Source organism: Lytechinus variegatus, chromosome 16 (genome assembly GCF_018143015.1).
Source record: "Lytechinus variegatus isolate NC3 chromosome 16, Lvar_3.0, whole genome shotgun sequence".
In the NCBI taxonomy this organism is placed as follows: domain Eukaryota; kingdom Metazoa; phylum Echinodermata; class Echinoidea; order Temnopleuroida; family Toxopneustidae; genus Lytechinus; species Lytechinus variegatus.
In genome coordinates, this window is record NC_054755.1 from 19,125,375 (window position 1) to 19,147,838 (window position 22,464).

At 35.4% G+C, this 22,464-nt stretch overlaps 1 protein-coding gene across 2 annotated transcripts in view; it reads right to left on the minus strand.

Annotated features, from left to right (window-relative positions):
• Positions 1-6,384: 6,384 nt before the first annotated feature.
• LOC121429958 (X-linked interleukin-1 receptor accessory protein-like 2) overlaps positions 6,385-22,464 on the minus strand; it is a 38,760-nt gene continuing 22,680 nt past the window's right edge. For both annotated transcript variants that reach the window (XM_041627226.1, XM_041627225.1), the window contains 6 exons: positions 21,508-21,688; positions 19,911-20,038; positions 18,987-19,130; positions 16,580-16,735; positions 10,116-10,197; positions 6,385-8,017 (listed from right to left, as the gene is read on the minus strand). In XM_041627226.1, coding sequence (XP_041483160.1) covers positions 7,564-8,017; positions 10,116-10,197; positions 16,580-16,735; positions 18,987-19,130; positions 19,911-20,038; positions 21,508-21,688 — 1,145 coding nt within the window. In that variant the 3' untranslated portion in view covers positions 6,385-7,563. The remainder of the gene's footprint in view (positions 8,018-10,115; positions 10,198-16,579; positions 16,736-18,986; positions 19,131-19,910; positions 20,039-21,507; positions 21,689-22,464) is intronic.

Genomic DNA, 22,464 nt, shown 5'->3' on the forward strand with positions numbered 1-22,464 from the left:
AGACAAACTCCAAACGATAAATCATTATAGATAAGAGCATTTTTATGCAGTCCCAGATTATGAAATGAATTACACCTCCAAACAGTACAGTCTAACAATTATTATCCCAGGCAAAAAGGACGGATGGGACGTACTGTCCATAATCACTGTAAATGTTTAGTAATCATTACTTATTCAGGTTTAAATTGATTTGAAAAGGAAAAACACATGCAAATTCATGCGGTCTCCATTGCTGGCCTCGAACGATCTTAATGAAAACCAAAGAGACTTAATTATTTGAAGTATTTGAGATATGGAAGAAAGGCTTAATACCAAAAACATACTTGTAGCTATTCATGTACATGCAAATCGATAAATGTATAAACATATCAAGAACTAGAAAATGAAACATCAATAAGGCATATAACAAAAGCAGTAGTTACTTGGCACTTTTATGTGTTGACATGCCACTTGAATTCTGAAAAGCTATACAAATATACTTTCTCTTTACAGCTTAAAGGAAAATGAAACCGTTGAAACAACATAGCTTGTGTGAAAACGGAAAAATCAAATAAACAAATCAACGAAAGTTTGAGAAAAATTGAATAAATAATAAGAAGTTATGAGCATTTGATGTTTAAATCATTACCATGATGTAGATCCTCCGGTTGGCAATGCGACATAGATGTGTGATGTCCATAGAGATATAAGGTGATGTCACATGTGAATAACTTTCCCATTACTTTTGCATATATATTTCACTTAAACTGCCTCTTACCACATCTATCAGCAAATCGTGTATTCTTTCTATAGGAGGGCATGTAATACACTTTTTGAAAGAATTCATTATGGATAAAGATTATGTACCACCATAAGACAGAGCCCCCAAAATACATTTTGAGGGTATTTTATAATCCATCAAGGGGAAAGTTGTTCATCAGTGACATCACACATCCTTGTCGCATTGCCAAGAGGAGGATCTTCATAGCATTAGTGATCGCAATATTCAAATGCTCATAACTTTCTCATTATTTGTCTGATTTTTCTAAAACTTTCTTTGATCTTATTCTTTCATTTTTCTCTTTCAACACAAGTCCACTTGTCCCAAAGGTTTAATTCCCCTTTAAGAAATTCTAAACCGAGTAATTCCCCTTTGATAAAAAAGGGATTGAGTTTCACTATCCAATCAAATGTAGGCCTTATGTTGTTTTTTTTTTTTCATTTTCTCTGAACACAGAAATAACATCCCAGATGATTCTCTGTAGCCTATTTATTTTGGTACTTTTAAAAATAAAGAATGAAATTTAAAAGAAAAGAATAATTCTTCTATACAAAGATTCACAACACATTTAAATGAACACATCACTAACAAGAGTGTCGCTGGGGGCGAGCACATAATGCACCCGCCTGCCACGCGGAAATGGAGTTGGTCAAGCAAGAAAAATGGAAGGTGGTGACTATCCAACTTGACCTACATGTATGACCTTTTGACCTCAAAATCAATAGGCTTCTTGGGATCCATGCTAGTATCATACACACATTATATGAGCCTAGGCTTAGTTGAACTAAAGATATCGTGTTTAAAAGGACTTCAGAAGGGTAAGATGAAAACATGTCCCTGTGATCTTGACCTTTGACCTCAAAATCAATATTCTTCTTGGGATGCATACTAGTATCATAGCCATCAAATTATGTACGCAAGGACCCCCCTTTTTTTGCTCGCAAATTAATTCTTCCTGGAGCCAACTGACTTCCATTTTAGAATTGAAATTTGAAAATTTTTTTTCCTGGAATCAAATGATTTCCATTTCAGAAGTGAAAACTCTTTTTTTCCTGGAACAAAACGACCAATCACCTCTTTTTTTTTAGAGAAAAACCTCTTCTTTTCCTTGTCAAATCTTTTCTATACCTAAATGCCCCCCTTTTGGAAAATCATGGATTTGCCCTTGATCTGAATGAATTATGGTGTGTTCATTTTCTCAAAGAAAAAAAAAGAGCAAAACGGCAGAAAAGAAACACAGAAATATAAAATCCCTCACATCATAAAGCAAACATGCGACAATTAAAAAATTTGATGTCACTATAATCATATATAATTGTCTGACAATTCAATTTAATTGCATAATTCTTCCTGTAACCAACATAGTTAAAAATGTGTTAGTACTGCAGTTCAGTACAACTTGTATATCAAGGCCAATAGATATATCATACATTGAAATTTTTCCTCAAAGTTACTCCTTTAAAAGGGTACTCACAATTATACAGAAAACAATTTACACATGAGATTAATATTTCATCGACAATTGCTAGTATTACATCTTTAAGATAAATCATCTCCTTACTGAACATCCACTATATATCATCTACATAATTTAATCCCGACTGTTCATTAAACATGCTTAAATACAACACAAACAAACATTCATGTAGCATTATAGTTACATAATATCATTATTACATCATTTCAATATTGGAAACGTTAAAGTGAAAAAGACAACTTCAGAAAGTATTCAAACTGAAAGTAAAACATACATTTAGTATGCATACATACTACAAAAGGGCGAAGTCTATGAATGGGTTTATTCTGTTATAATACACATTTTTTGACGTTAAGTCGAAGGTAGAGGGCGTTAAGGCGCATTACGAGCAACGAAAGAAGACAAAAACATTCACCTTAAACACAGATGTAGAGAAATGTATACTGTATATATCGCTGGCTGCTATTGCTTCAAGCACCACTGTGCTTACAATAGCTGGCCCCTGTATTTTACTGATTTCACTATATCACATGCTTAGGTATGATTTAATTATCAGCCTTTCTGTATTATTTACAATGTATCACTTATTGTCACATTTAAATTGTATTCATTTATATGTTTGGTATTATGTGAACATGTTAATTTATCATTGATTTATGAATAGAACGCAGAAACTCCTGCAAAAAAAATATGTATATATCTTGTCAAAGGGAACATCCTCTTGATGAGATGACCTAGAGCTCAGGGTAAACGAGTAAGACTTTGAAAACAGGGATTTTGAGATGAAAATGAATATATTAATACAGAAGAAGTCACAACTGAACATTTATTTTTCTATGAACTACCAGTTGCAGCATATCTTTAGTTAAGAGAGTTGTGGGGGTACTTGTTTCATCCTATAAATGTATCATTGTAAAAGAACATTGAAATTACAAATCCAAACAGTTCTGAAAATTGAAAGTACAAAATAGTTACATGTAGATTTTACACAATACAATACATTGTTTATTGCACAAATTTAGCTGAATTAATTTTGTATAGAGGATCCATCTACAATGAAATCATAACTATGAGAATCATTATGCTAAGAAAGGCACATTTATATTAAATTGATGAATAACTTATAATTACATGTTTAATAACCAAATCATTTAGGGATTTCGGACTACATTTGTAGCTGTGATGCAATGATTCTAACACCCATTGCCATTGGCCTGGCACCAACCAACATGTTTTTCAATCACATCAAAAGTTTCAAAAGTCTTCAAAATAAAATACATTATGGATATCAATATACAGTTAGAATTATCATAACCCCAACTAGATAGATTCATGACAATTATTGTGCAAATTTTCATGTTTGTTAGTGATGCCTTTTGTGTCCTTACAAAATGGTGAAAAAAAACATACATTTATATTTATACTTATAATTCTAAGGCCAATAAAAAAAATTACGACTTTCGAACAAATAGATTCATTAAAGAAATTATTTGAACCTAAGTCAAGGTTTATCAAAAAAATATGTGCGTCGTGGTCTAGTGGTTCTGACACTTGTCTTTCAAACATAGGGTCATGGGTTCGAACTCCAGCCATGTTTTCTTTCAGCAAGAAATTTATCCACACCGTGCTGCACTCGACCCAGGTGAGGTAAATGGATGTCCACTAGGATTAATTCATTAAATGTATTGATTTCTGCTGATAAACTGGTGGCTCGAGCTAGAGAGGGAGCAATAACAGTTGCACGCTGTATGTTCCGACAAAAATCACAAGATACATCAAGGCATTATCAGCATGAATATCACCATCAAACAAGTGGAATATCGTTGCCAATGATTCATTGGTATATAATAGTTAACAAGAGATGTTCATTGTTTAAAAGTAATCGCATAATAATAATAGTTACATTCATAAAGCACTTAATACCTTGCATTTCTAAGCTCTTTACATGTATGTATTATACCCCATCATCGGATCCTGACATGCCTACACACAATGTACATGTAGGTACCTTCTCCACCCCCTGGGGAACATTCTAACAAGAGTTCCAAGACTTAAGTGCTATATAAGCATACTATAAGATTTTGCATCCTACAGGGTACCCATTTAGCACCTGGGTTGAGAGTGGTAAAGTGTGGATTAACGCTTTGCCAAAGGACGCTAGACTGCGGTGGGATTCGAACACCAGACCCTCTGATTACAAAGCGAGAGTCAGAACCGCTACACCCCAACACTTCCACATAGTGCGATGACAGCAGTGTCCCGTAACACAAAAGTTAGCAACTAATCGTACGCCTGATTTTTATGATTGTATTATGTAGTCAATGCAGTCAATCATAGAAAAATGTTCTACGATCATTGCCAAGCTTTGTGTTAAGGGCCTGTGATTTGGCAGAATGGCAGTGTTCAGCTTTAGATATAACTTCACTACATTCTATATCAAGTGCGCCTCCCACCCCCCCCCATAAAGTAATTAATGTAAAGTATGTTGTTGAAATGAAAGATAAATCATTTGAAAGAGCAACTCTTCTTCTTCATACTGTTAAAATTTCAAGTTGTACAGTTGAATAGAAAACAAAATACAAAAGTTTTTATGACACACGTTTTTGAAGAAGAGTGCTTGGAAGGTTCATTAAATTTGTACAGGGTTATACAGTGCGTCCCAGAATAAACGAAACCGAGATTTAGCGATCATTTATCATAACTTAATCATAAATAGAATAGACAAATGACCTACCAATTTAAAGCTTAGAATCTCCTCTTTCATATGATATTACTTAGGCTATTTCTTATTCACACATGAGTGAGCAAAAACAATTTGAAGAAAGGATACCAAAAACTCATTTGGCGGGGGGTATCTGGGTTTCAAAAAGAAAACCACATTTCTGAAAAATTCAATATCTGCTCTTTAATTTGGTACCTCAATTACAGAAAATTGTCAAGAAATAAAAAAGTTCTGGTCATTTGAAATAAGGCTTGTATTTCCATAATTTCATGAGATAAACATGTTTTCACCGGTTTCCCACAGAAGCTTTTGCATGGTGAACAAAAGATTTAATGCATTGCTGATCGTCAACAAAACGGAGTGTCGAGTGAGTTTGAAAGCCAGCCTGGAGAACCTCTTCAATTTATGAAATTATTGAAATTCAAGCCTTATTTCAAATGACCAGAACTTTGTTATTTCTTGACCATTCTCTGTAATTTAGGTATCAAATTAAAGAGGAGATATTGAACTTTTCAAAAATGTGGTTTTCTTTTTGAAACCCAGATACCCCCCGCCAAATGAGTTTTTGATATCCTTTCTTCAAATTGTATTTGCTCACTCATGCGTGAATGAGAACTAATCTAATATCAGATGAAAGAGGAGATTCTAAGCTTTAAATTGGTAGGTCATTTGTCTATTTTATTTATGATTAAGTACTGATAAATGATCGCTTAATCTCGGTTTCGTTTTTTCTGGGACGCACTGTATATCACTTTAAAGTGTAGGATGTGCTTGTTCAAACTCAATAAAAATCTCAAAATTCATTTTGGGCGACTTATTATCGGTTTGGGGATGACTGATCATATGTGTACGTTCAGAGCCCCCCTCACAGCCTCTGTATAATTTGAGCATTAACGCTAATAGCACCAATGAAAATGACAATATACTGCATTTTTGTCTCGCCCACCAGAGGTGAAGGCGAGACTTAGGGATCCAAATGTCATCCGTCGTCTGTCTGTCACAAACCTGTATTGACACATAACTCCACAACCGTAAGTCGCTTTTCAACCAAACTTGGATGGTAGATGGACTTGCATGTTATGCTGTAGTCGGAGGTCACATGGTAAGGTCAAAGGTCATTTTCAGGTCAATGTTAAAGTTTACATGCAAGACTCTCTTATGACACCTAACTCCGCAACCGTAAGTTACTTTTCAACAGAACTTGGATGGTAGATGTACTTAGGCGACCTGCATGTTGTGCTGCTGTCGGAGGTCACATGGTAAGGTCAAAGTTCATTTTCAGGTCAACATTAAAGTTTTTGCAAGGCTCTTATGACAAGTGTTATTCCATCCGTCATTTCACAATGAAGTTTCAATATCATTCCCTTGCGTGCCCTTGCAAATCACAATATTTCTGGTTATTTTTCATAAGTGGGCGAGACACAAAATTGCTTTTGCCTTGTTTTTGTATTACTATCTGATATAAATTACATGTATACATAGATTAACTCAAAGTTGGACAATATCTAGTCAGACACATACATTGGCAGGCTTTCAATTTACACAGCATAAAAAAGAACGAACAATACTACAGACATTTCCCTAGGTTTGCAATTTTCAATTAAGAATATATGACATTAGGCTTTTAATTTGATCAAGACTTCTATCTAAAACATTATCGGTTACATAGTTGAGTTGATACAAGTATTACAAAAGTTTCATTCATGATAAAAATGTGTGGTAAACAATGATAAAACCACATAAATACATTTTGCCTTGGGCAAAAATTGCGATGAAAATTCAGGCAAAAATCGAGTTGCAATGTAAAATCAAAGCAAAATATAATAGCACATTATGCCAAGGCAGAAATTTCGCTGAAAAAGAGTCTTGGATATACATGTATATAAAAACGAGTAGATTCAAATAAAAATACATCCTAAGATTGATCTCAACTCTGAGTTAAGATTAATCATAAAAGAATACGGTCCATGGAGTCCAAAGAGCACATAGTCATTTACCATGCTCGAGTAAAAATCTATCCACTTGCGCTTACATAAAACATCCTAAGTATATCTTGATACATCAAAAACACATCTAGGGCCCATTGAAGAAGAGAAGCATTCAAACGCAACTAAAACAAAGTCACATATAAGCGATCAATGGATACTGCTGATTCGTTGAACATTGAGTTGTGTTTGATTATCACTCTTCATGAAAAGGGGACCAGAACAGACTATTTAAAGATCCAGGTTAAACATAAATACCAGCTGTGGTGATGACCTTAAAAAAAATTCAAACAGAATCCAATAAAACAACCACCAAATTGTAAGGATAAATGCACAATGTGTTGAAAATGATTGTGGCAGAAACAGAGTTTTTGTTGAGGAATGGACAACAGCATTGTCTTTTTTTCAAATCAAAGAATAAAAACACTGTCCCACATGTGCTTATCTGTGTTGGTGATCTTCAGTGTCATCATCTTAGATTTCATGATTTCTCAGGTTTATGCACATAAACCAGATGTAGATCTTCCATGATATGGTGACGGTTGATTTTTAAAGATTTCCTCATGAAATCATTGTTTGCTTCAAGTAATGTAATTGGCTTTAACTGCAATAATTGCCATCACACCACACAAGGCGACTGTCTCATCTCAGGTTTTCTCCTAGGCAGAGAATCGGCCTGCGAATCTTCGATCCAACTAGCACGCTCTTCACTCAGAAGCGGCTGCTCCGTTGAACTGGAACGCTGCCTCGGAATAGGAGGCATCTGCAATCGGAGCATCCTCCAGACGTGCCTCTCGGCTCTCTTCAGCTTCGGGGCCTTGCGGATGGTTGCGCTGGCTTCCAGCTCGATCGCGTTTCCGTTGTCCATCGAGTGGGTTCTGATGGGCGCCTCAAGGGATCGGGTGTCCTCGAAGATCTGCCAGTCGAGCCGTGGGTGAGTGCTGATGATGTGGTCGAGGGCCACGTAGGATTTGATGACATCTGGTGAGATCTGTCGGATGAAGATTGGTATGATCTCTTTCTTGTGCTGCTTGATGATGTCAAGGCATTGCTCCGTCTCAAGTGACACATACCTGTGAATGATGATGGACATTATATCAACAATGATGATGATGATAATGGTGATGACGATGGTGAAGATGATGGTTATGATGATGGTTTGTTTGCTTGTTTGCTTGAAATTTATTTCTGCGTTCAACATGTTCAACATAATACAACATAATCAATTATTACATAGATTTTACAATTACATGTATATACATTTTAGACACACGTATCATTTACGATCTCTTTCTGAATATAAAAAAAAGTATATGAAGAATATTATTTAACTCAATTTCAGAACGCAGGAGACCGTCGTCATGAGCGACCTGCTTGATGTTGACGACGGCCTCATGGTGACGATGGTGGTGATGATGACCACGACGATGATGATGTTGAATTGTTGGTGCTGCTACTACTACTTCTACTACTACTACAGTACTACTACTTCTACTACTGCAACTACTACTGTACTACCACTGCTGCTGCTGCTGCTGCTACTGCTACTACTACTACTACTACTTCTACTATTACTACTACTATACTACTACGACTACTACTACTTTTACTGTTGCTGCCACAACTACTACTACTACAGTGCGTATCAAAAAAAGTTTAAAATTTGAAAACGCCCTGGGAATTAGGAAATGTACAACATGTGGGCAATTTTTTCACGTATAAACTTGGGTTTGGGTCTCATCTATCCAATGAAAGTAAAGGTTTTGACAGAATGTTACACTTGAGTGACCACTGTCTACTTTTGTAAAGCTCGCAGAGATCTGTTTGCGCAGAAATGCTCGTTTTCATGCTGTGTCATGGGGAAAGGGCGTAATCAAACTTACCCTGCGAAACATTTTTCATACATTTCCCTTGCACTTTTAGTCAATTGAAATAAAATGGAAAAATACAGGCATTTTGTAACAATTTTGCCATCCAAATTGAAATTTCAACACTTAGTGAGCACAATCCTTACCCTTTTGTGCCAGCTGGATCTGAGGACATAACTGTATCTGAACAAAAGTTTATATCAGACATCTCAGCATTTTTTCACTAAGTTTTTATCATTTACAGTGGGTTTGCATTTCATTTTTCATTTAATACTTGTTTCTCCACACTTTTCCCAAGCTTGACAATGATTAACAAAATGAAAATCAAGCCAAAGCCATTTTATGTAAATCACAGCTCAGTGTAAAGCAAATATCGTCACGAGGGCCTCGTTGTGTGGGAGAGTTTGGTGGGGCGCAATGCACTCTTTGAAGTATTTTGGGCAAGGAAACAAGTTAAAAAAAGGTAGAAGATATCTTGAAATTAATTTACTAGCTAAATTCCACGTGTTGATCATGATTAAGGTCTACTTTTATTCGCATAACTATTTCGAAGTTTTGCACAAATCATTTTTTCACTAACTTTTCATAGGTAAGTGGTGCTCACTCAAGCTGAAATATTTTTCAACAGTTACTATCGTCATTTGCTTAAATGGATCTGTACCAATGGTAAAATGTGGAAAAATTTTCAGGATATTACAAATATGAAATGTTACAGGAATTTTTCTAAGTGTAAACTTTTTTTGATACGCAATGTATAGTACATCTTCACCTGCTACTACTTCTTTCTATTAAACCTTCCAAACGACCACTTACAATGGCAGCCATCACCAAAAATAACAACATAGACCATCATGATAAAATATATCGAACGAACAGCTGAAACAGCAATCCCAACCAAATAGATTAATTATTTCCATTACTTAAATTTCAATATGCATTGTAATAATCAAATACTAAAATCCCAATGCACACAAATCAAGTTATGAGTTTAATTGGCGTTACTCTGCCATAGGGGTAAGATATTTCTACTATACATTCAAATGGATTCATGCTCAAATTTCTACCATGTTGTATTTGCGTTTTGTTTACATTGTTCATACGAATATGAAATAGGAGGCTGCATCCTACAAGCTTCGCTTTTTAGCAGCTTCCTCCTCTTCTGACCCAATACATGGTTATCTTGATTATTATACATATAAAGTTTCCTTGTTTTATTGATTATTATCATATCAAGATGTATGTAACAAAACTTATTGTAAATGATTGTTGGAAATGGAAAATAAATGACATGAAATATTTTTACCTGTATGTCAGAAACTGTGGAGACAAAAGAATGATGTAACGACGACTCCTGGTCAATGACTCAATGATTTCTTCCGATGTTTCTGCAAAGAACAAGGGGTAAAAAATTACGTTTTGTCCGGCAATTTCCCTATACATGCACGGGACCTGCCTGGAATGATTTAACTTTTTTTTCTTAAAATTCATATGGAAACTTTTAACGCTGTCAATTATCTTGGCTTGGGCATTTCATAAAATTAAAAATGAGGAAAATGTGAGTCAGAAGTACCAAAAGCTTAAATATTTCATTTTCAACATCATCAATCACTATGATGATAATGATCATCATCATCACCACCATCATCTTCACCACCATCACCACCAGCACCATCATCATCACCATCACTACCACCACCGTCATCACCACCACCACCACCATCATCATAATCATCATCATCACCACCATTATCATCACCATCACCATCATTATCATCATCATCATCATCATCACCATCATCATCACCATCATCTTCATCATCATCATCACCAACATCATCACCATCATTATCATCATCACCACCACCATCATCATCATCACCATCATCACCATCGTCATCATCACCATCATCTTCATCATCATCACCATCATCACCATCATCATCATCATCATCATCATCACCATCACCATCATCACCATCATCACCATCATCATCATCACCATCATCACCATCATCATCACCATCATCATCACCATCATCATCACCATCATTATCATCATCACCATCATCTTCGCCATAACCACCACCATCATCATCACCACCATCATTAAGATAGGTAGTTGCAAAGTGTACATTGAGGTCTTGATTATAAAAAAAACCCTTAGTGCTGCATTAGAATTTGAACCAATAACCTTCCAATAAAAACCACAAACATTCTTCCAAGTTGCTTTGCAGGATGGCAGCATAGCAAGGGCATTTCAAAATTTAACTATGCTGCAATTTCATACTAGTCACACCAACAATTCAAACCGACCAATGGTAGGTCAAGAAATAGTCAGACGGACCCTGTCATATAAACCTTAGCAAATGATCTCAGGGCTGATTTCACGATTGGTCAAACACCATTATCAATGCCAACGTTAAATTCTATGGCCCGTATTCTGAAGTCAGGTTTAACTTAGACCATGGTCTAACTCTGTGCTAAAATTATGGGAAGCCAAAAGTGACATAATTTTAATTAAGTTGTGTTTCTAATTTTTCACTGTGCTCTTTCCTGATTCATCGATGGTGAAGACAATCATCTATTTATACTTCCTAGACAATTATGAATGATTTGAGCGCCAAAATGAGCTGATTACGATATCTTTACTGTTAGAGATTTATGTAGCAATTGGCTTTCCATACTTAGACCACAACTGTAAACTTGAGTTTAAGTTAAACCCGACTTCAGAATACAGACCAATGTAACAAGATCATGGAGTTTGTTTTGTTGGTGTAACTGTTATACACAAGCTCTGGGGCCAGCAGTCAGGGACACAATGAGTATGATTGATCCATTGTTAGTATTTCACAGAATCTCATTTTTCCGTGCAAACCTCTGGCACAAGTTTGGTTTGAATATACTGCCATCTATTGGTGAAGGTATGCCAATGTATTAATGACCAGTCCATTGAGCAACTACAGTAATTGAATCACACATAATAAAATAACAAATAAATACATTTAAAGGACAAGTCCACCCCAACAGAAACTTGATTTGAATAAAAAGAGAAAAATTCAACAAGAATAACACTGAAAATTTCATCAAAATCGGATGTAAAATAAGAAAGTTATGGCATTTTAAAGTTTCGCTTATTTTCAACAAAATAGTTATATGAACGAGCCAGTTACATCCAAATGGGAGAGTTGATGACATCACTCACTCACTATTTCTTTTTTAATTTATTATATGAAATATGAATTATTTTTATTTTCTCGTCATTGTCATGTGAAATGAAGTTTCATTCCTCACTGAACACATGTAATTCCATTATCTTAACATTTTGTGCTTCAGGCAAGGAGGTCCTAATCGTCAAATTCGTAAAAATTGAAATATTGTATAATTCAAACGATAAAAAACAAAAGAAATAGTGAGTGACATCATCGACTCTCATTTGGACGCAACTGGCTCGTTCATATGACTATTTTGTTGAAAATAAGCGAAACTTTAAAATGCCGTAACTTTCTTATTTTACATCCCATTTTGATGAAATTTTCAGCATTGTGCTTGTCTGATTTTACTCTATTGATTCAAATCAACATTTTTCTGAGGTGGACTTGACCTTTAAGAACCCTGCAAATGGCTTGACTGATATCTTTGCTGAAAAATGTTACTATAAGTTATTACACTACGGGTAGAGGGGTCAGTAAAATGGTATATTGCCAGTTCGTCTACTGCTAACTCATCTACTCCTCACATGGTCTACTTTCATTTACCGTAGTCTAATGCCATTCCGTCCATCAACATTTTATCTTAAAATCATTTGGTCATTAACCATTTGGTTCAATCATTATTTCGTCTAATCACAATTTCGTCTATGACCATTTTGTCTCATTACCAGTTGGTCTAATATCTATTTAATTTTCATTCATTTTGCACAATTTAACACTCAGTCCAATTAGACCAAATGGTATATGGACTAAATGGCTATTAGACCAACTGGATATTAGACAGAATGGCATTAGACTAGATGAAAGTAGACATAGTGGACGAACTGATGGCAGACCAAATGATAATTGATGAGTTGGCAATTGGACGAAATGAAAATAAATCAGTAAAATACCCTAAATGTACAGACCATCGATATAAAAAAGCTGGATAGAGCTGCAACTCGCTCTTTTTAAGGCCCTACAAATTCCAAGGTCAAGCACTCACAAAGTTCTACACTTGTTTATTTTGCATGTGCGTGTTGTGTTTTATGCATTATTATGGTCCCATATACTGTTAATCGTGTCATGGAGTATGCTTCCTGTAGCTTCAAGGTCATGCATGCAGCAGCATACAAACAGCTCGATCCAGTTTGTTATATCAATGGTACAGAACCAGCTTGACAATGTGACCTAACAAAAATCAGCTCAACATTTTGTGTACATAAATAATTGGGAAAAGACATGAAAAAATAAACAGTTAAAGGGAGCATTTAAATGGCTGTTAAAATCTGCTGCTGAACATTCATATTGTCAGATAGTGTATTTGTTTGATTATCATTTAAATTACACATGTATGATCCTCAGTCTATCAAATATTTGGATAAAAATTGCCTATATCATTCATTAATAAAATGAAAAAGTTCTAACATCAATGGGTAATTAATGAATCAACATTAAAATTATTTATCAATTTTGCTTGCATCCTCAAAATACCAATATTATATTTGCGAAGATGAAACCTGAATGCTTTATATGAGGAGATTGATAACTAATTTTCTCTACCCAATAGCTTCAGAATGTACAATAGTATACAATTAATGCACATTTATGAGTGTGTTATGACGATGCAGCACACTCGAGGGTATTTACAATTATGCGAAAGCAAGAGGCGCTTGCGCCGAGTGCTTTTGCATAATATTGTGAATGCCCGAGAGCTGCTCGCATCGTCACTAACATCACGAATCTTAAAATGTGCATTAATTGTTTTATAAAACGGGTCGGCAAAAAGAATTTTTCATGGAAATCTTGTTCAAATCCCTCCAACTTGTGTACGATCGCACAGACGAAGAGATCACAAGACTATCAATTATGACATCACAGGCGTATCTACTAGGCGCGCCTAAGTAAGCGCATCAAAATCCTAGCCAGCCTCTTTTACTGAACGCGTATCAGTTTTCACGTGCTATTGGAACTAATGCTGCACAAAAATTGCATAGTGCTGCACAAAAAATGCACAGTGCTGCACGAAAAATGCACCACTGGAAGGTTGCGCGTAATTAAAGCATGAACACGTGACTTGAATACGCACTCACCATTGGCTACATCCTTGAACCCGTTTTATAAAAAACATTGATAAGATTAATAAAGCACTTTTGTTAAAACACAAGGATGTAAAATGCCCAGTTTAGCAAAATCCAGCATTGTATAATTATGCAGTTTGGATGGATTAATCATGTTCCAAAAAAAGAAGATATACTGTATGTAATATGAATGAAATTCTTTTTCTATTCGTGTACATATACGTAGCACCCAATTACTTACGAACGAGTCTCTCATTCTCTGCATATATAAGATAAATGTCAATTCATAAATAATCAGTGATGAAGTATAATACTATTTAAAGAATGGTTATCAAAATTCCTGCTATCTGATTGATTTTTTTTTAATGGACAGATATTGCATATTTTTTTCAATTAATGATAGCCATTGTAAATCTCAGAAATTGGGCATCCATATTTTGCAGACCCCTTTAATAACATCTTTTTATTGCCGATTCACATACTCACAAAACCAATCAATGCACTCACGTTTGTACACTTTTCAAATGTTTATATAATTTGCGGAAATTGAATCTTGTCTAGATTTGCGTGCTTTTCAGACCAAGTGTTATATTTTCAATTATGACCTTTCTTGTCAATTTTGTCTAGAATAAATTCTTTAGATAGAATGCAAATTTATAAGATGTTAGTTTCTTAGATGAGAGGAAATAGAATTGAAATAATCCCAGGTTAACCCTATCTAGGCCGGGGTATTTTGGGAGTTCATATGGCCGGGGGGGGGGCCTCCCAGGCCCCTCGGCCGTTGACTGCGCGATCGCGCCGAAAATTGGCACGCGGGTTGCCTGGGACATAATCTACAATACTGTATAGTAATTTATTTCATGCGAATCACTTTTAAGTGATTATGCTTATTTATGCGTAATTAGTATGCGAAATCATACTTTTTTTTCCCTCTAACTCCCTAAATAAAGCTCCAAATGTACTAATTTTTGGTATATAAACTCTTTGCGGTGTTTTTAGCAAGTGTACATGAAAAAAATTGATATCAAATCATTTTCTTATGTATTATATTGTTTTTTGCAATTTCTTATGTATTTCATTGTTTTTTTTACCTTGTTTTTCATTGTTTTTTCAATGAAATTTGTTGGGGACTCTTCTAAGATCATAAAAACCATAAAATAAATACATTTAGACCAGCAAAAACTAAAAATAATCATACATTTATGAATTTTGGTTGAAAACACAATTTGCATTGACTTTGTACACAAAACCATGTTTTTGAGCAATTTTTGGTTGGACGTGCACTTACATAATGTTGCATAATTTCAGAACCAAGTACCCGGGTGATGCAAAATTGGTCTCAAAAGTTGCGCAAGACTTGAAAGTAAAAAGTCAGCGAGCGGCGCAGCCAAAAAATTTCGCACGGCGAAAATATCGTGCAATTAGTTGAGGGGGGCCTCCGAGGCGCCCACCCCCCGGCCTAGATAGGGTTAAGTCCATCCCAACCAAAAGTTGATTAAAGAAAAAGAAGAGAAAACCCAAAAAGCATAACCATGAAAAATTCATCAAAATCAGATGTTAAATAAGAAAGTTATGACATTTTAAAGTCTCACTTATTTTCACAAAAGAGTTATATGAACATCCTTGGTTGGTATGCAAAGGAAGGACTGCTGATGTCACCCACCCCCTATTTCTTTTTTATTTTATAATATGAAATATTCTAATTCTCTCATTGTCCTGTGAAACAAAGTTTTATTCCTGATTGAACATCTGGAATAAACATTGTATTAGCATTGTATGGTTCAGTCAAGTTGATCCTTAATTTTCAAAAAATCAAAATCAGTAAAAATGGAAATATTGCATAATTCAAACAATAAAAAAAGAAGAAATTGTGAGTGAAGGACATCATATACTCTCTCATTTGCACGTCACTGAGATATGCGTATAGTAGTTTTGTGAAAAATAAGCAAAACTTTAGAATATCATAACTTTTTTAAATTTTACATTTATTTTTTAGGAAATCATAAAGATGTTGATGATGAAGATGATGATGTGATGATGGTGGTGACGATGATGACGATGATGGTGACGATGATGATGGTGATGATGATGGTGATGATAATGATGATGATAATGGTGACGATGATGGTGACGATGATGATGGTGATGATGAAGATGATGATGTTGGTGATGTTAATGATAGTTATGGTGGTGGTGATAATGATGATGTTGATAATGATGATGATGGTGGTGGTGGTGATGATGATAATGATGATGATGGTGACGATGATAACGATGATGGTGATGATGATGATGATGGTAACGATGATAACGACGATGTTGATGATGATGATGATGGTGATGATGAAGATGATGATTAAGACGATGATGGTGATCATATTAGTGATGATGATGATGGTGATGATGACAACTTATAATGATAAAGATGATTTAATGATGATGCGATGATGAAAAAGACGATGTTTATAATCATAGCAACATCAATGATAAATACCTACCATTGCCATAAATAAAGTCTGTCTCAGCGAGGCACACATTATAACCAAGCTTAGTCAAGCGTTGTTTGAGATCAAAGGCGTAGATTCTGTCTGGGTTCTCAGAACTCTCACTGACTGACCAGTAGTAAGATATATACGCATCGTAAAGTCGACCATCTGGAAGAGAAAATAATGTTCAATTTAGGGAATGGAGATGAAGGGGTGCTTCACAACAGAGTCGAGAGTGATTTTAAGTCATGCTTTAATGTGCACATGATAAGTAACGCTAATCTCATGGATTAACCATATGCTATAGCGTGCCTCCTCTATAAAAGCGTGATTGGACCAATGCAGCGATGCCTTTTATACCTCACGTAACTGGGAGTTACCGGTACTTCATCTTTATTTTCAATTCAAATAAACTTTTATTTTCTTCCATTTCACAAATTTCTACATTATTCGTAAATATAAATTCATACACAAATCAGTTTATTATGAAGAAAATATGAAAATGTACATGTTAGGTTTACAAAAGAAGGCATATACCCTATAAGCTAAGGATTGTGGCAGGATACGCCATATATACACACCCTCCTGTATGTATAATACAAATACATGTACCCAGTATTATACATATCAAGGTATTGTGGTAAGAATCACAAACTTGAGGTACCTTTGGAACCATTCTAACAGGCTGGAGGCATTGCTGAGGGTGTACAGACTCTTTCAAAGGTCACAAGCATGCATAATCACTCCTATTATTATCCCATCTATTCTTGGTGTTTCAAAAAAGTGGGACTCAATTTTCCACAAGTTGGGGCCCCGTTTCATAGAGTTGCAATTTGATGTAAACTTTGCCATTATGGCAACTACCATGGCAGTAGGACTCAACAGCCAATCAGAATCAAGGTTGCCATGGTAGTTGCCATAATGGCAAAGTTACATTATTTGCAACTCTTGACATGAGATAAACTTTGCATGCCGATGCTTGTATCTGTATCTGGAATTGAAATGCTTGATGGACTAATTAAGCACCAAAGAACAACAGGAGAATTTTTTTCATGAGAGAACTAGACAGTGACTTTCACAGACAACTGTTATAAGCTGCTGAATCCTTGCATCTGATTGGTCCAGGATAATTATACACTAAGTTGTATGTAACTTGCAAACATCATCTGTGAAATATCCCACAGAATAAAAGCCTGGGGCGGTATTCTGAAAATTCTCAGAGATATGAAAAAAAAAAATCTGTATTCTGGTGGATGTCATAACTTTTGTCACAAAAATTGTCATAATTTTTATCCCTTCTCTTTACCGCGCACCAAAACTACGCGCAGAGCTGCCAAGTTGTATTTTGCATTTACAGTATTCTTATCCCCCCAAAATCAGTATTTTCAATTTTTGACAAAAAAATCTGTATTTTTAACCGAGTGAGATAAATATGCATGCATAATGGCAGAGTTCGATCACTTCTTACATTTGTGCCCCACACAAGACCAAAAGCTTCAGTCTCTGTATTTTGGTTGTTCCGCTGAACTGCGTTGGCTCACTCACCAATACATAGACTGAAGAGCTTGGAGGCCAGTACGTACAGACAACGTATTAGCTGTAATGTTAGATCTAACATTCGGCGGAAACCTGATTTCCCGATCATTTTTTTTGTACATAAAATGTCACATTATGAAAAAGAAATTGCATCCATATTTACGGGAAAATGTATGAAATTCAGAAATATTGTACCTTAGACTGCAGTTACTGCTAATTCCTTTCAAATGATGATTGAAACATCGTCATCTTCGATCCTTTCGTTGGTCAACGAAAGTTGCCATCTTGGATAATGTCATCATCCTTATACAGACGTATTTACTAGTCGCTATATATCGCGATTTGAGCCGCTGCTTTGAGCTTGTAATCTACGCGTGTGCTCTCGGAACTTGTCACCCGCATTGATTCGTCAGGATATCGAAAATTCTTATCGGAAAGCCTTGATGAAATCACAACTCATTGAACGTAGAGGGCAGCAACACACGGCTGCCATTTTTTCTTCTCCGCTCGAAAGCTCCTGGATACTTAGTGGGGCGAACAATACCTTTTCTTCTCAATTTGTTTTTTCCTGTATTTTATCATGAGAAAGTGTACTGCCGTATTTTAAATTGATTTCCGTATGAAATAGGGGAAATCGTACTACTTGGCAGCTCTGTACGCGGCTTTCCACGGGCCTTCCAATTGGCTAGAAGGGCTCCCACTGGGAAACTAACGATAATTTTGATTGGTTTGCTTCCATAGAGATGGGTGGGAACTTAGAGAGATATGACAGGGAAAAGACAATGTTCAGAATACTGATTTGTGACAACCATAGCGGAGTCACATCTTGGCGAGAAATGACAAAATTTATGAGTGTTCCAGAATACCACCCTTGAATACTTACCATCTTTTTCTTGTTTTCCAAACTGATCTTTCAAAAGAAGACGTATCTCAACTCTGTTGATCCGGTAGATGATACCGATGAGGGTAGTAACCATGACGAATGCTACCAACCCGCTGATAACAGGTATCCACCATCTTGATTTTACTGTTGTAGCAAACAAAGAGACGAAGGCTTTATTTGCATCGTCATAATAACCAGGTAAGGTGAATGGGTACCCAGTAGGAAGAAATTCCTTGAATGCTTGAGCGCCTAGGCAGCTCAGCTAAAGCCGGGCTAATACTGATAGCAGGGCCCGCTGGGAGAACAGTTTTCGGAACTGAAGTGGCTACCCTGGGTAAATATACCAATATTATTATTATCATCATCACTACCATCACCACTACCAACACTATCATCATTAATATCATAACCACCACCATCATCATCATCATCACAATTTTAATTGAAGTCATTTATTCATTCATTTGACCGTCAAAGGGATAAAATAAAACAAGATTAAAGATTCACAAAGTAACAAATACATAAAAAGATGGCTCAGATACCCCATTATCATCATCAGTATCGTCATCATCATCATCATAATCATCATCTTCGTCATCATCACCACCACCATCATCATGATCATAACCATCATCATGATCATGATCATCATCACCATCATCATCACCATCATCATCACCATCACCATCATCATCACTATAATCATCATCATGATCATCATCACCATCATCATCACCATCACCATCATCACCATCATTATCATCATCATAATCATCATCACCACCACCATCATCATCATCATCACTACCACCATCATCATGATCATCACTATCACCATCATCATGATCATCATCACCACCACCACCACCAACACCAACACCATCATCATCATCATGATCAGCATACCATCGAATGTCATCTTACCTTCCAAAACAAGAGTATTAAAACTATTGGCTTCACTGGTAGAGCAGTAGAGTGTGTAGTTACCCGCAGCTGACTGATTCACATTGTGTAACGTGATGCAAGATGCCAACTCCTCTTCTGGATCATAACTGCCAATAAAAAATTATTTGTTTCTTATATTTATTTATTTATTTATTTATTCATTCATTCAATTTTTTATTTATTTATTCATTCAATTGATTATTTATTTACTTACATACTAATTAATTAATCAATTAATTTATTTATTTAATTTCATTCACTTATTTCTTTTTATGTACTCAGGGTAATCCCATCAGTGGACTAAGCACGGTTTTTTCTTGGGAGCCCTGCATACAAGTAACAAATACATAAACACAACAATGAAAACGTATTAAACAAGGACGAAAATATGTTCAAAGAGACAAGCAACCTGCAGGACATACACACAGACATACTGAAATACATGTGTGTATGTAGAACAAAAGCCAACATATATATTGTGCATATGCAAATCCATATTAATTAATCATTAGCAGGGTTAGGCTCAGTCACTCAATTACCATGGTGTTATTTCCTTTGCACAGCAAGAAATTTTCCACATTGTGCTGCACTCAACCCAGGTGAGGTGAACGGGTACCCAGTAGGAAGAAATTCCTTGAATGCTTGAGCGCCTAGGCAGCCTAGCTAAAGCTGGGGTAAAAATAACAGCAGGGCCCTATAGGAGAACAGTTTTCAGAATTTAAGTGGCTTCCCTGGGTAAATATACCTATATTATTATTATCATTACCATTATTAAAGGGGAATGAAACCTTTGGAACAAGTAGGCTTGTGTCGAAACAGAAAAATCAAAGAATGAGAACAAAGAAAGTTTGAGAAAAATCGGTCAAATAATGAGAAAGTTATGAGCATTTGAATATTGCAATCTCTAATGCTATGGAGATCCTCCCATTGGCAACGCGACAAGGATGTGTGATGTCACTGATGAACAACTTTCCCTTTGATGGACTATGAAATACCCTGAAAATGTGTCTTTTTGCTTTTTCGTATGGTGATACAAACTCTTTATCCATGATGTATTCTTTAAAAATCTGTATTACATGCCCTCCTATAGAAAGAATACATGTTCTATTGATAGATGTAATAAAAGAGGCAATTTAAGTGAAATATATACTAAAGTAATGGGGAGAGTTGTTCAAGAGTGACATCACACATATTTGTCGCATTGCCAAAGTGAGGATCTCCATAGCATTAGTGATTGCAATATTCAAAAGCCCATAAGTTTCTCATTACTTGTCTGATATTTCTCAAACTTTCGTTGACCTGTTTCTTTGATTTTTCTGTTTTCACCCAAGCTATCTTGGTCCAAAGGTTTCATTCTCCTTTAATAACTTCCTTCAATTACAACCATAATTATATAATTGAAGAGATGTTCGATTACAGTTATTTTTCTATCAAATTACATGTACAGTTTTTTCAATTACTATTGTACCAATTACTTTTGTCAATTAAAATTACAATTTCAATTTTAATTTCCAAAAAAATTCATGAATGAAACGAACTTGTATTCTTATCTGGAGTACAAGAAGGGAATAATTACCTCACACGTTTTTCTGCCTCTTCGTCATCAGGCACCATGTCGTCCTTGTTGAGCCAGTAGGCGAAGGTGCTTTCGGAGGTTGCGCCGACCTGACAAATACAGCAAAATGTCACATCTTCTCCCGGGTATGCAATCTTATCCTGGCACTCCTCGTTGTAAGTGATGATAGGTGGCTTTGGTTCTAAGATTAGTTAAAAAAAAAGTAACACACAAAAAACATATAATGAAATAATAAGGCTTTTTTTTTACACTGTGAGGATTTTTATTCCAAGTAAATTCCCTTTAGAAATAAGCCACCTCAGTTTCCATCGAGGTGTTTTTTATTTTTATTTTGACAAGCTATACATGTATCTTATATTTTAATACCTGTCACATAAAATGTATGTACCGGTAATAAAGGTTTCATAAAATATATCATGGACAAAGAGAATTTTATTAGAATGAAAAAAAGGAAGATGTTTTGGGGTATATTTTCAGTGCGCTAAGGGTAGTGCTGCACTTGAGTTAGATCACATATCTTGGTCACATTGCCAAAAGGAGGATCTCCATATCAATTTTAGTGATTTTGATAATCAAATGCTCATAACTTTCTTATCGTTTGTCCAATTATTCTCCACTTTTTCGCTGAGCTTAATTCTTCCAAGGGTCTTATTTTCCTTTAGAAACAACTGACAGAACAGAAACAAAGATGTTTAATGGGATGGTCCGGGCTGAAAATATTTAGATCTAAATAGAGTAAAATTCGCAGAGCAAAATGCTGAAAATTTATTCATAATCCGATAACAAGTTTTTGAATTTTAAAGTTTATCTTTGTGAAAAGTTTATTTTGTGAAAAGTTATAAAGTTATATGCACATCATCATGAAAATTCATTAGGTGGGCTAATGATGTCACATCTCCACTTTCCTTTTCTTTATGTTATTACATGAAATCATAAATGTTTCATTTTTTCATACAT